Genomic DNA, 12,419 nt, shown 5'->3' with positions numbered 1-12,419 from the left:
ACTTCTCTGACGCTGACATTAGGGTTATCGTCAACTGCACGAAGAATTGCCTCGTCCATTGCAGGTGTCCTCGTCGTTCTAGGTCTTCCCCAGTCGCGAGTCATAGGCTGGAATGTTCCGTGCTCCCTAAGACGCCGATCAATTGTTTCGTACTTCCTCCTGTCGGGACACCTTCGTTCTGGAAATCTGTCTCGATACAAACGTTTGGGGAAGGAGACCAGACAGCGAGGTCATCGGTCTAATAGGATTAGGGAAGGATGGGGAAGGAAGTCGGCCGTGCTCTTTCAGAGGAACCATCCCGGCATTTGCCTGGAGTGATTTAGGGAAATCACGGAAAACCTAAATCAGGATGGCCGGACACTACATCAAGGTAAATAAGTAAACAAATCAATATTGTTGAGCTATTGACAGTGTGCTGGAGTGATCCAGAATACACAATCTCAGCCATTACCGGTTCTACTAGCTTCAACGATCCATGGTGAGTTCGTTTACGGAAAAGTGTATTAATAAGACCGAAATTTTTATTACAAATAATATCTTAAGTATTCAAAAATGTGTGTACACAAATTGTTATTTCTTTGTTTCATGAGCGGAACAGCAGCAACTTGTCAGCAGAGCGTCTTCGGAGCCGCAAGACCTCAAAACAAAAACCAACCACACAATTCCGTCTCCTAGTCGGCGACTATCCATTCCTTCCCTGGTCATTATATTTTAACACTAAAAATAACAGTTACGAAATTGTAATTTTTAAAAGTTCAGTTTCGTACCTACTTTTCACATGTTAACATATATATATATATATATATATAGTGGTGACAAAAGTTATGGGATGTCTTCTAATATCGTATCGGACCTCCTTTTGCTCAGTGCAGTGTAGCAACTCGACTTGGCATGAACTCAACAAGTGTTGGAAATCTCCTGAAGGAGTACTGAGCCATGCTCCCTCTACAGCCGTCCACAATTGCGAAAGTGTTGCCGGTGCAGGATTTTGTGCACGAACTGACCTCTCCATTACGTACCATAAATGTTAGATCGGATTCACGTCGGGCGATCGGCGTTGCCAAACCATTCGCTCGAACTGCCCAGCAAGTTCTTCAAACCAGCCGCGAACAATGACAGCCTGCTGACGTGACGCATTCTAATTCATAAAATGCAAATGGTCTCTACGTAGCCGAGCACAACCATTTCCAGTCAATGATTGGTTCAGTCGGACCAGAGGACCCAGTCCCTTCCATGTGATCACAGCCCACACTATTATGAAGCCATCATCAGCTTGCACAATGCCTTGTTCACAACTTGGGCCTATGGCTTCGTGGGATCTGCACCACACTCGAACCCTACCATCAGCTCTTACCAACAGAAATCAGGACTCATCTGACAAGTTGATGGTTTTCCGGTCGTCTAACGTCCAACCGATATGGTCGCGAGCCACGAGAGACGCTGCAGGCGATGTCGTGCTATTAGCAAAGGCACTCGCATCGGTCGTCTGCTGCCACAGCCCATTAACCCCAAATTTCGGCGCACGTTCGTCATAATTCCAACGATGATATCTGCGGTTAGTGCACGCAGTGTTGGTTGTCTGTCACCACTGACAACTCTACGCAAACGCCGCTGCTCTCGGTCGTTAAGTGAAGGCCGTCGGCCGCTGCGCGTCCGTAGTGAGAGTTACTACCTGAAATTTGGTTACCGAAATATGTGTATGTGCACATCGCTATCCCACGAATTTTATCACCTCAGTGTACATGAAGTGTGTATTGCGTGGGCGCACAGGATGTAAGTATTACGTCAATAAAACTGGATGAAAAAGCGTTTATCGAAAAACTGCCAGTATCGGTACTGTGATTTATAAAGAATTTTGAATAGATCCTATCGGGTGAAATTCTGACAAATGGAAATACAATTCAAGCTTAAATTTGAGTGCAGGAAAATATGCACGCATATCTTTGACGGTAGAATACTCGGCTACCTAGAGACCAATAAGTTTGTGGCAGGCAACTTTAAAGATAAAATAGGGACAGTGGCATGCAATAAAAGTTAACCAGTTTCTTCGGAAGTGGGCTTACATTTGACTTTTTGCTAAATTGACATTTTGGTTATGCGTTTAAGTGCGATAAAAGGATTGTGCTTCCGTCTGACGAGCAAACACGTTTATTTTTTAACTCTGGGGAATTAATAACTTTGCTTTTTACAGGCAGCAATTGTCAACGAAAGGTCGGGCTGTAACATCTCCGGTGAACTCAAATTACGCCTGCGAGTGTGTTAGTTACTTTTGAAGTGAATTTAATGGACACGAATTACTTAATTTCGGTGAAGCAGTGAACGAGACAGTCTATTAATATTTACTACACCAAATAAGTATCGACCAGTAACATATTTAAAGTTCGTTGAGAAGAGATCGCTGCTGGTTGGGATAGCAACGAGTATCAAGGAGAACGAAGAATACTTGATTGCGACAGCTTTTACATTACAAGAGTTATCTGGTACTGAAACTGAATTCATTTCTTTCATTCAGATCTGCAAAAACAGACCCTAATCTCCTACTATACGCAATTACTTCGGATACAGCAGGATGTGAAATTTCCCACCTGCTGGGTTACTTCACTTCGAAGTGGCCACTACAGGTTTGCAGCAAAGTGAATACCGCTAACAGAGCACTGTGCTGTAGCCCCAGTGGACTTTGGCTGGCTGCCCGCCTGGCAACACGTGTGCCGCTCGCTATTGTGCGTCCCAGGTAGCCGAGGATTACCGGCCGCCGAGCCGTCGCCGCCCGACATCCTACCGCGCCCGCGCCCGTCGCCTGCCGGCTCCCGCGCCGCGCCAGCCGTAGCTGTTTCGTCGCCTTAACGTGAGCTTCAACGATTTGGTGAGTCAAAATGACTACTTACAACCGATCTAATACGACGCTGCAGTTGCAATTTGACCGGGAATTCGTTAGGCCAACGTCCTTTGAAATTGAGGATTGGATGTTTAGTGAACTGAGGATAGAGGAGGATGAACTTGAGGGACTGATGCTGGACTTCACAGTATACAGTCTTTTCATTAAATTAAAAACGCTCGTACGATGTGAAACCTTGGTGACCACCCGCGGTGGTATACGGAAATTCACGCACAGGGACGGTGCCGTGAGTGACGTAAAGATCTCGTACGCTGGCTACGGTGTGAGGCACTTGAAGGTCTACAATCTGCCTTTCGAAGTGCCGGACGAGGAAGTTGCACGATGTATCAGACTGTACGGAGAAGTTCTGTCGGTGAACCGCGAGTTCTGGGGAACGGGACACAGATACAAGGTCGACTCGGGCGTCAGGGCGGTGACGATGGTATTAAAGAAACACGTGCCATCATTCGTGATGATTGGAGGGCACAGGGGAGTGGTGCAGTACAATGGCCAGCCCCAGACGTGCTCCATATGCAACTCCACAGAGCATATGCGCGCAAACTGCCCAAGAAACAAACGACCGGCGCAACTGCCACGGCAACCGAATACGAATGCCGAGCAACAGGACATTACCGGCAACTACGCCGGAGCTGTAGCTGGAGAAGCGCCACGTTTAAACGAAGAGCCGGTCGTAGCCGTAGCAGCCACAGAAGCGACAGCGGAAGCGGCAGCCCCGACCGCCGCGACGGAAAGCCCAGCGGCTCCCCCAACCCCTGCCGCCGTCCCGGCCCCGGCCGTGGCCAGCGCAGGTAGCGCGGGAGAGAAACGGCAGCTCAGCTCCGACTCGGAGGGCGAAGGCACAATGGAGTGCGAGGTGGCCGCAGCCCCCGCCCCTTCACCTGCCATCCGACGGCAGAAGGTAGCGGAGGTCGACGCCCCCGTCCAGGAAGCAGCTGTGGCCAGCCAGACGGCCGGACCCAGCAGCAACACGCCACAAACGTTTAGTGAGATGCGCGAGGCCAACATCAAGAAATCTGTTAACAAAATTGCGCGCATGCTCAAAGAGTCGGACAACGAGAGGAAGGACACCAACACAGAGCGGCAAAAGCCGACAAAACCGAAAAGGAAAGGCGCCAGGAGGAGCCACGATAACGCAGAACGGATGGAGACATCTGATGCAGAATCATCAGACGCACCACCCGCAAAAACCGTAACGCACACCAGCAAACCCGAGGACGTCGCCCTACGGCCTGACCGGCCACAGCACACACCCGACCCGCCCCAGCAAAGCGCCCGACGACCCTCATTCTAAATGCACAGTAAAACAACGCACACGATCATCTCATGCAATGTCAATAGAATGAGCTCTTCAGTTAAATTAGACGCCCTATCAGAATTCTTGCAGCATAGAACCGCAGACGTAGTTCTCCTGCAGGAGGTGGTAACGACACAAATAGAAGAGGTACCCGGATACAGAGTTATCAGTAACATAGACCCCGAAACCCGACGAGGGACAGCGATTATGATAAGAGAAGGAATAGAGACAGGGGAGCCAAAACTGATGGTAGATGGAAGCGGGATCGCATTAGAAATATCAGGAACGGTGTTCATAAACATATACGCACCGTCGGGCTCAGAAAAGAAGAGGGCAAGAGGACAATATTTCAACGAACGCATTTGCGAACTCCTCCCGCAGAATGACACCAAAATTGTGCTAGGAGGAGATTTTAACTGCGTAGCTGCACCAGAAGATCAGATCCCGGTACCGAATCTATGCATGGAGCTGCAAGAGCTCATAAGGCGTCTAAAACTCGACGACTCGTGGCGTCTGCTCAACAAAGAGAACACAGAGTTCACTTTTCATTACAACACGGGGAAAAGCAGATTAGACAGGGTGTACGTGAGCAGAGAGTTGGCCGCCTCTGTATCGCACGTAGAGGTCTGCCCAGTGATTTTCTCTGATCACTGCGCATACGAAACCAAAATCCACCTGCCGAGAAGAAAGATCGCTGGACAAAAGGCGAGATGGAAACTAAACGTCAAACACCTCAAAGACGAGAAACTACGGTCAGAAATCTCCGACACAGTAGGGAAATGCTCAGAAAGACGTCACGCATACAACTCCACTATAGAGTGGTGGACAGAACTTGCCAAGCCAGCGATCAGAAGAGCACTGATCAGATACAGCGCGGAAAAAGCATACTGGAAGAAAAGCACAGCAGACTTCTACGCACTCTGTCTTAAGGACGCGCTTAACGCCCCTGCTGACGACCTACAGTACCTGACGCGCGTGAGAAGATTAAAAGCACGTCTGCTCAACATGAAACGGCAGCGAATGGAAGGCGTCATCGCTCGCAGTCAAACGCACGGCGTCATCGAGGATGAGCCCGCCACACTGCACCACTTAGTCAGGGAAAGGCAAAGGGCAAACAGCAAGGTTATCTCCGAACTCCTCGATAAGGACGGAAACAAGCTGTCCACAAAGCGGGAAATTGTGGACCACGTGGAAAACCACTTCGAAAAGCTCTTCAGAAGCGAAGAGACGGACGATGCCAAAACGGCAGACATCCTGCTGGAGACACGTCGGCTCTTGACCAATCAAGATCGGGCGCTACTGACCGAAAACGTGACAGAGGATGAGGTGGGAGCCATCCTCAAAGACAGCGCAAACGGCAGAGCACCAGGAGCCGACGGCATCCCCAAGGAATTCTACAGCCAGCTCTGGGACCAAGTAGGAAGACATCTGACAGAAATGGTGAACGAAATCCTAAACGGGACAGCAGTACCGGCCTCCTTTCTGGAAGGGACGGTAATCCTTCTCCCAAAAACAAAGGCAGCGAAACACATCGAAGAGTTCAGGCCCATAACTTTGCTGAATGCAGATTACAAGATTGCCGCGAAATGCCTCGCAAATAACATCAAGACTGCGTTAATGAAGGCGATCAGCCCGTGGCAAACGTGTGCAGTGCTCGGCAGGAGCATATTCGACGCCGCCTGCGCATACAGAGACGTAATTGCGCACGCCGCCACCAGCAGAACGACCGCAGCAATAATTTCTGTTGACTTCCACAAGGCTTTCGACAGGATCAGCCACCGATATCTCCTGCAAACGTTAACCAAACTCGGATTCGGACAAAAATTCACCGACATTATAAGAAACTTTCTAAAGAACGCCTCATCGATAATAACTGTAAATGGATGGACAACAAAAAGGTTAAAACTAGGCAAGTCAGTAAGGCAAGGCTGCCCGTTGTCCATGGCCCTCTTCGCGGCAGCGCTTGATCCACTGCTACGTAAACTGGCTGCAAGCCTGCACGGTTACCAAATCGGGCAGCAGAAGGTCACATGCATGGCCTACGCCGACGATGTGGGAATCTTTGTCAACAACGAGCAGGAGATAGACGAAATAGAACCGATAATCAAAACATTTCAAAACGCATCGGGAGCAAGGGTCAATCCCAGAAAAACCGTGCTGCTCCCCATTGGCAACGGAAGTCTGACCATCAACAGGGAGTGGTATCGAGTAACCGAGACCCACAAAACACTAGGGATACTCATCCAAAAATGCCCACTAAAGATGGCGACACAGAACTGGCGAACAACCCTACATACAATACGAGGGCTCGCCAGGACTCACTCGAGTAGACATCTAACATTAGGACAAAAAGCAGAATTGATCAACACAACGATCCTGTCGAAAGCCTGGTACGTGGCACAGATATTGAGTGCACCAACAGAAATCGCCCGAGCGATACAAGGAGCCGTCTACTACCTGCTGTGGAGACGGGAAATATTCAAAGTATCGCAGGCGACGTGCTCACTGAAGAAGGAGGAAGGAGGGCTGGGGCTGGTGGACGTCAGGACAAAGTGTGCTGCGCTGCTGCTCCACAGAGCAATCCAAATGGAGGGCAAAAACAAAGACAGCATCACGGCCTGCCTAATAAACATCTACAGGCCACGATCAGAAGAAGCGCCGGTAGACACCAGTCACATACCGTTTAAGATGCGACACATCAGGCAACTGATCCTCGATAAAAGTTACGCACTGCCCACCGTAACAAACCCGCAGCTAAGGACGGCGAAAAACATCTACGGCGCACTAAGAGGGCAAACCCACAGAACAAGAATCGAGATAAAATCTCCAGACCACGACTGGCCAGTCGTCTGGAGAAATATCTCAGAGAAAGCAATACCGGAGCACGCCAGATCTACGTGGTACAAAGCAGTGCACAACACCGTACCGACCAACGAGAGACTGGCGCGAATCCGGATAAAAGAATCGCCCAATTGTGAAACGTGCAACGAAAAGGACACTGTAGAGCACCGTTTCCTATGCAGGGCAACCAGCAACATATGGGAGACAAGCAAGAAGATAATAGCCCACATGAACAGAAGCGACCCAAGAAACATCCAAGTCACGGCTCTCACTGTCCCTGACGCGAAACCGTTCCCTAGGCCAAAACGAACGGCCACGATGTGGATACTCGCCATGACTGCACACGCAGTCATTGCCAAAAAGCAGTCAGACAGCGTGCAGTTCCTCACGGACTTGTGGGAAGAGCACAAGAGGGCAAAACAACGCGCTACATATCGTCAGACTTTCCCCAACTTCCTGGAGATCCCGCTGACCGCCGCCTTCAGGGATGCCCTGTCTGCCGCCACGTGACGTGTCCGCCACCGCCGTTGCCGCCGCCGCCGCCGCTGCCATCGCCGCCGTCCACCGCCACAACCCCCCCCCCCCCCCCCCACGCCCTTGCCGCAGTCGCAGATGTCCTCCCACATCCCAAAAGCACCAACAGTGATGCGTGTGTTAAAGTGCTACAGTGCTTTTTATTAAAAAAAAAAAAAAAGTGACAGTGAAAAGTGATCGAACGCGTAAAAGTTTACAATATAGTGTCAATATAACCGTAGCTCCCAGTTTCCTTTTGTCTTTTGTGTTTTTGTGCTTTTTTTTCTGCCTTCCATCGTGTGCAATCGAGAGGTGTGCGAAACTGTGAGTACCACAAAACTATTACAGGCCTATCAGTACAACAAACTAGTGATCTACATGCTTATATATGTCTGTCTTGCCACCACGAATAGTTTCCTCCTTTCAGTCTTCCTCACTCTCTCGCACCACCGATAGTAAACTAGCTCTAAAATTGCACTATATAATGCTTCCTAGTGAATTGCTCCTTCCTCAATCGAAAAAAAAAATAGGTTTAAAAATTCGCTAAAATAGTAATGTCCTTTTTCTTTTGTCATGGATTGTTTAATATGTTAAGATAGTTTTTCATGAGGGTTTCCCCTTTGGATACCACTTTACCCATCAAACAAGAGCTGACAACTGATACACTCGTTAATATTTCTATCAAACTGATTTCATGCCTAGTGCATGTCCCACTAAGGTCTCGTTTTTCAAGACCCAACGTAAAATGCCTCCCCCTTGTTTCTAACACAAGATTTAAAAAGAGGATAGTAATAACACATTATTTTAAAATGAATAGAGCACATCCTCAACTCAAAACATCTACAAAAATAATATCAATAATAATACCATAACTAGTAATAAGTAAAATTCCATAAAATAACTTTGTTTTCTTATATACTAATTATTCTCTGTAAATAACTAGATCGTACAATCAATGCTTACTCCATATTCACTCTGCCATACGTATAAATGTAGCGTACAAAGGTTCAAAAAAGCTAAATTGCTAAACTACAACAATAAACGGTGCAAGAAACAACTAAAAAAACCTCAGACTGACAGACTTTCGAAAAATATTAAAAAAAAGATACAAAATGAAATCATTACCTGGACAGTACAGTAACAGAAAAATAAAAATAAAGAATGGATTGTCTCGTCTTTACAAGTAAAATGTAAACTGTATTTTGTAAAACGAAATTGTTATTTTGTAAATAAAAGTCTAAATACGTTAAAAAAAAAAAAAAAAGTGGCGCAATTGGTTAGCGCACGGTACTTATAAGGCAGTAGCCGTGAGCAATGCCGGGGTTGTGAGTTCGAGCCTCACCTGGGGCATACTTTTATTTCGTAGCAGCTGTCTCTGACAGCACCAGGTGGCTAGGTTTGAGATGTATCAGCTATTTGAGTAAGATTAATGTGCATTCTATTCGCTAGCTACGTCTTCCTCGGTAGTATAGTGGTTAGTCACGCCTGTCACGCGGGACACCGGGATTCGATTCTCCGCCGAGGAGGCACATACGATTTTTAATTACTGCACTATCACTCGCCGAAATTAGTGTATAACGTTTACGGCTACTTGCAACAAGTGTCTCCCACACAGGGAGCTGCCTGCAGAGCATCCTCGGTAGTATAGTGGTTAGTATCCCCGCCTGTCACGCGGGAGACCGGGGTTCGATTCCCCGCCGGGGAGATGCGATTTTTATCTCACAAAACGGCTCGAGTGTTGGGCGTGTGGGCTGAAGAGCATTAACTTTGCTGCAAAATCTTAAAAAATAGCTACATCTTAGGAAGTGGTTCTCGCATTCTTCACACTTCAGAATTACGGGGTTTGCTGTTGACGCTGAAGCAATGCCCCCAGCCGACACTCTAGGCGTAATAATCGAGCTCGACACAATGAGGAAAAGAAATAATTTTAGCAGAGCGTGGTTTCGATCCACGGACCTCTGGGTTATGGGCGCAGCACGCTTCCACTGCGCCACTCTGCTGTGTGGAGGTGTACTGGCTATTGGTCACGTGACGTGGGACACTTGGAAAGTGTTGTTTGCGTCGCTTTCACACGCCTTTATTTAATTGCGTAACATCTCCTACAGCTCTCAGCTTGACTTGTCTCGACTGACGCTACGCTGACACTTGCGGGCAGAATAAAGTCGTTTTCAAGGAAAAATCCATCCAGCAGGTTGAAGGTATTTAGATGAGACAAGGCTCAAGAAAGAAGTTGTAGATCAAGGTATCTATGAAGTCTCAAGAGAAGAAGACGAAGATTTTGGATTGAGGGAATTCTGTTTGTACTGGTGGAGATCGAGACGGCCCATCGAGTGTTTGGAGCCGCCTACCAGCTCCCAGCAGTTTCCCTTGAACCACTTACGAGCCGTGGTGGCTATCTACATGCTGTCTGCCCATTGGAAAATTCGACAACAGGCTACGAGCTGAGCAATAATTGATAGGAGAGACAGAGAATATACAGTTAAGGAATACTGTAGAAAAGAATGTGATGTGAATGACTGAGAAATGAGAAGATCAAGAAGCATAAATGGGAGAAGATGGTAACATTTGCTTTTCTTTCTGGCGGAGGGGAAAACTGACCGTATGCGTTAATTTTTTGGGGAAACATTATTAGGGTGACGGAAGGAAGTGTTCAGCTTCGCCTGGAAAGCATTAGGGCCCTTAACTGGTTTGTTGTTAGGTTGATTGGGAACGTGGGACGGGGGTAAAGGACCGAACAAAGAGGTCATAACTCCGTGGTGGTATATCCAAAAGCACAGACATCCATCGAGAATGTTTTCTGATCTAGTCGGGAGATTCACAACAGTAAAAGCGAGAAGACTAAAAACGTGTGGACATCTTTTGCAGCGTCAGTAATAAAAGTAACGCGAACCAGATGGCGAAGTCAGCACTTGGGCCCCAGAGCTCTGCATGCAACAAGAAGAAAAGGATCAAAATAGAGTAAAAAGAGGGATGAAAGAGTAGCATGGTAAAGCACAGTAGGTAACGTCGGTGATCCCCCAAACAGCGGGAGACGCCTTCCCAGCTACCCCAGCCCGCCTCCAGAGATAGATTACAACCTTATAACTGAGAATACAAACTACTCTCACGGAGAAAACTGAGAACTAGTTCAACCGTTCAGCACCTATAGTTTCATGAAGTTACAGAAGGTTGCAGGACTGTACATAGCCTTCCAAACGGCGTCTGTAACAGAGGCGCGTTCCAGGCAGAGATATGTGATTGAGTTTCTTTCAGCGGAAAACCATAGCATCGCAGATATTCATACGAGTAGTGGGATGATGGCAGTACTAGGACACAAGTGATATCAAATTAATATGCAGATCAGTTAAATGGATGAATTCATTACCTCCACCCCAACCCCAGATGATCAAATGGTTCTAATGGCTGTAAGCACTATGGGACTTGAAATCTGAGGTCATGAGTCCCCTAGACTTAGAACTACTTAAACCTAAATAACCTAAAGACATCACACACATCCATGCCCGAGGCAGGATTCGAACCTGCGACCGTAGCAGCAGCATGGTTCCAGACTGCAGCACCTAGAACTGTTCTCCCACAGCGGCCGGCCAACCCTAGAGGACATCATGGGTTTTCCCCAACCGGCTTGTGGGTCTCCTCCCCCATCTGCTCTATTCACAGAAATTTCGAATTTTGGCGGTAAATTTAAAAAATGCTGGAAGTTTCAAAAATGGCGGAAATTTCTTTGTCCCAAGGCTTTGCTGATGTGCCACCGCGCGGGAATTGGCGGAAAATTCAAAATGACAGTCACCTTTCCGGGAGTTCTGGGTGGAAAGCCCAAGTGCATCCCCCAAAATAGGGAAACTATCCACATGCAGAAGAAGAAATTTAGGTTAGTGTACTGTGTTTGGGAAACTGAAGTAAAGATCGGTCCTAAGTAGGTTATTGATTACAAAGATCGCTCCTAATTACTCATTGAAATTGCCGTGAAATAAGGCCAGCACTCGTAAACAACGGGTCATAATGCAACACGTGTACTGAGAATTGAGAAAAATTATCGTAATAACACAACTACCACAAAAACCGACCCCAAAACATCGCACAAGGAGAGACGGGATACAGCTGCATCTGTGTTCGCATCGATATCTAGTCACAAACTAACCAGCTTAGAGCCAGTCTTACCTCCCCCCTTACCATCCCTTATCCCTCCCTCTCCTCACCATAGGTAGGGATACAGACTAGTTCTATCTTTCCACTGTGGTCCACAAAGAGATCCATCTGGTGGTAGTGATATACTGTCTCCAGTCTGCAGAAATCAGTCACAGATGGACAAAAGACTCAAGAAGAGGACACTTCCTATAAGCTTGTGTATTTCTCGGACAGTCCCCCCCCCCCCCCCCCCCCCGTCCAGGGACTGGGTGTTGTGCTGTCATCGTCCTATCATCCTATCATCCTCATCGACTGCAGGTCGCCGAAATCGCGTGAAATTGAAAGACCGGCACCCGGCGAACTGTCTGCCCAACGAGGGGGGGGGGGGGGGGGGGGGGGGGACCCAGCCATAAATAAATAAAACTACCTGCTCATAGGTCGGAAAAGAAATATCATTGTACATTCAGCAGCAATAAGTTATAATTCAAGAGGTCGTCGCTGTTTTGGTACACTATGGCAGGTCCCGTATTACCAATTTGATGCTGTATCACGTTCATGTTTAAGAAACGTAAAAAAACAAGTTGTGACAACATGGATTGTAACAGAACTTCCTACATTCACTTAGTAGAGGACTCTGTAAGATTCCACCAATACATCGAAAACAAATATTGTATGCATGCTGACAATTCGCACATTTGCTCCATAACTCGCCTCTACCGACCTGTGCGTAAAGTTTCTGTTACCAACCGG

At 47.5% G+C, this 12,419-nt stretch overlaps 1 protein-coding gene and 1 non-coding gene across 2 annotated transcripts; both read left to right on the top strand.

Moving 5' to 3' along the window:
• The first annotated feature begins 3,314 nt into the window (after positions 1-3,314).
• On the top strand, positions 3,315-4,187 carry LOC126419649 (uncharacterized). The gene has a single exon (XM_050086837.1). It carries the CDS (start codon positions 3,315-3,317, stop codon positions 4,185-4,187), a length of 873 nt encoding a protein of 290 aa, XP_049942794.1.
• A 4,990-nt stretch (positions 4,188-9,177) lies between these two features.
• On the top strand, positions 9,178-9,249 carry Trnad-guc (transfer RNA aspartic acid (anticodon GUC)). The gene has a single exon. It is a non-coding gene; the product is annotated as a tRNA-Asp (tRNA).
• The last annotated feature ends 3,170 nt before the right edge of the window (positions 9,250-12,419 follow it).

This window comes from Schistocerca serialis, chromosome 9, assembly GCF_023864345.2.
Source record: "Schistocerca serialis cubense isolate TAMUIC-IGC-003099 chromosome 9, iqSchSeri2.2, whole genome shotgun sequence".
Taxonomy (NCBI): Eukaryota; Metazoa; Arthropoda; class Insecta; order Orthoptera; family Acrididae; genus Schistocerca; species Schistocerca serialis.
Note: the sequence above shows the minus strand (reverse complement) of the source record. Positions and strands in the feature narration are given on the sequence as shown.

What these genes read in the sequence shown, in the direction of transcription:
- LOC126419649 (XM_050086837.1), top strand. Translation starts at nt 3,315, where the DNA reads ATGGTATTAAAGAAACACGTGCCATCATTCGTGATGATTGGAGGGCAC.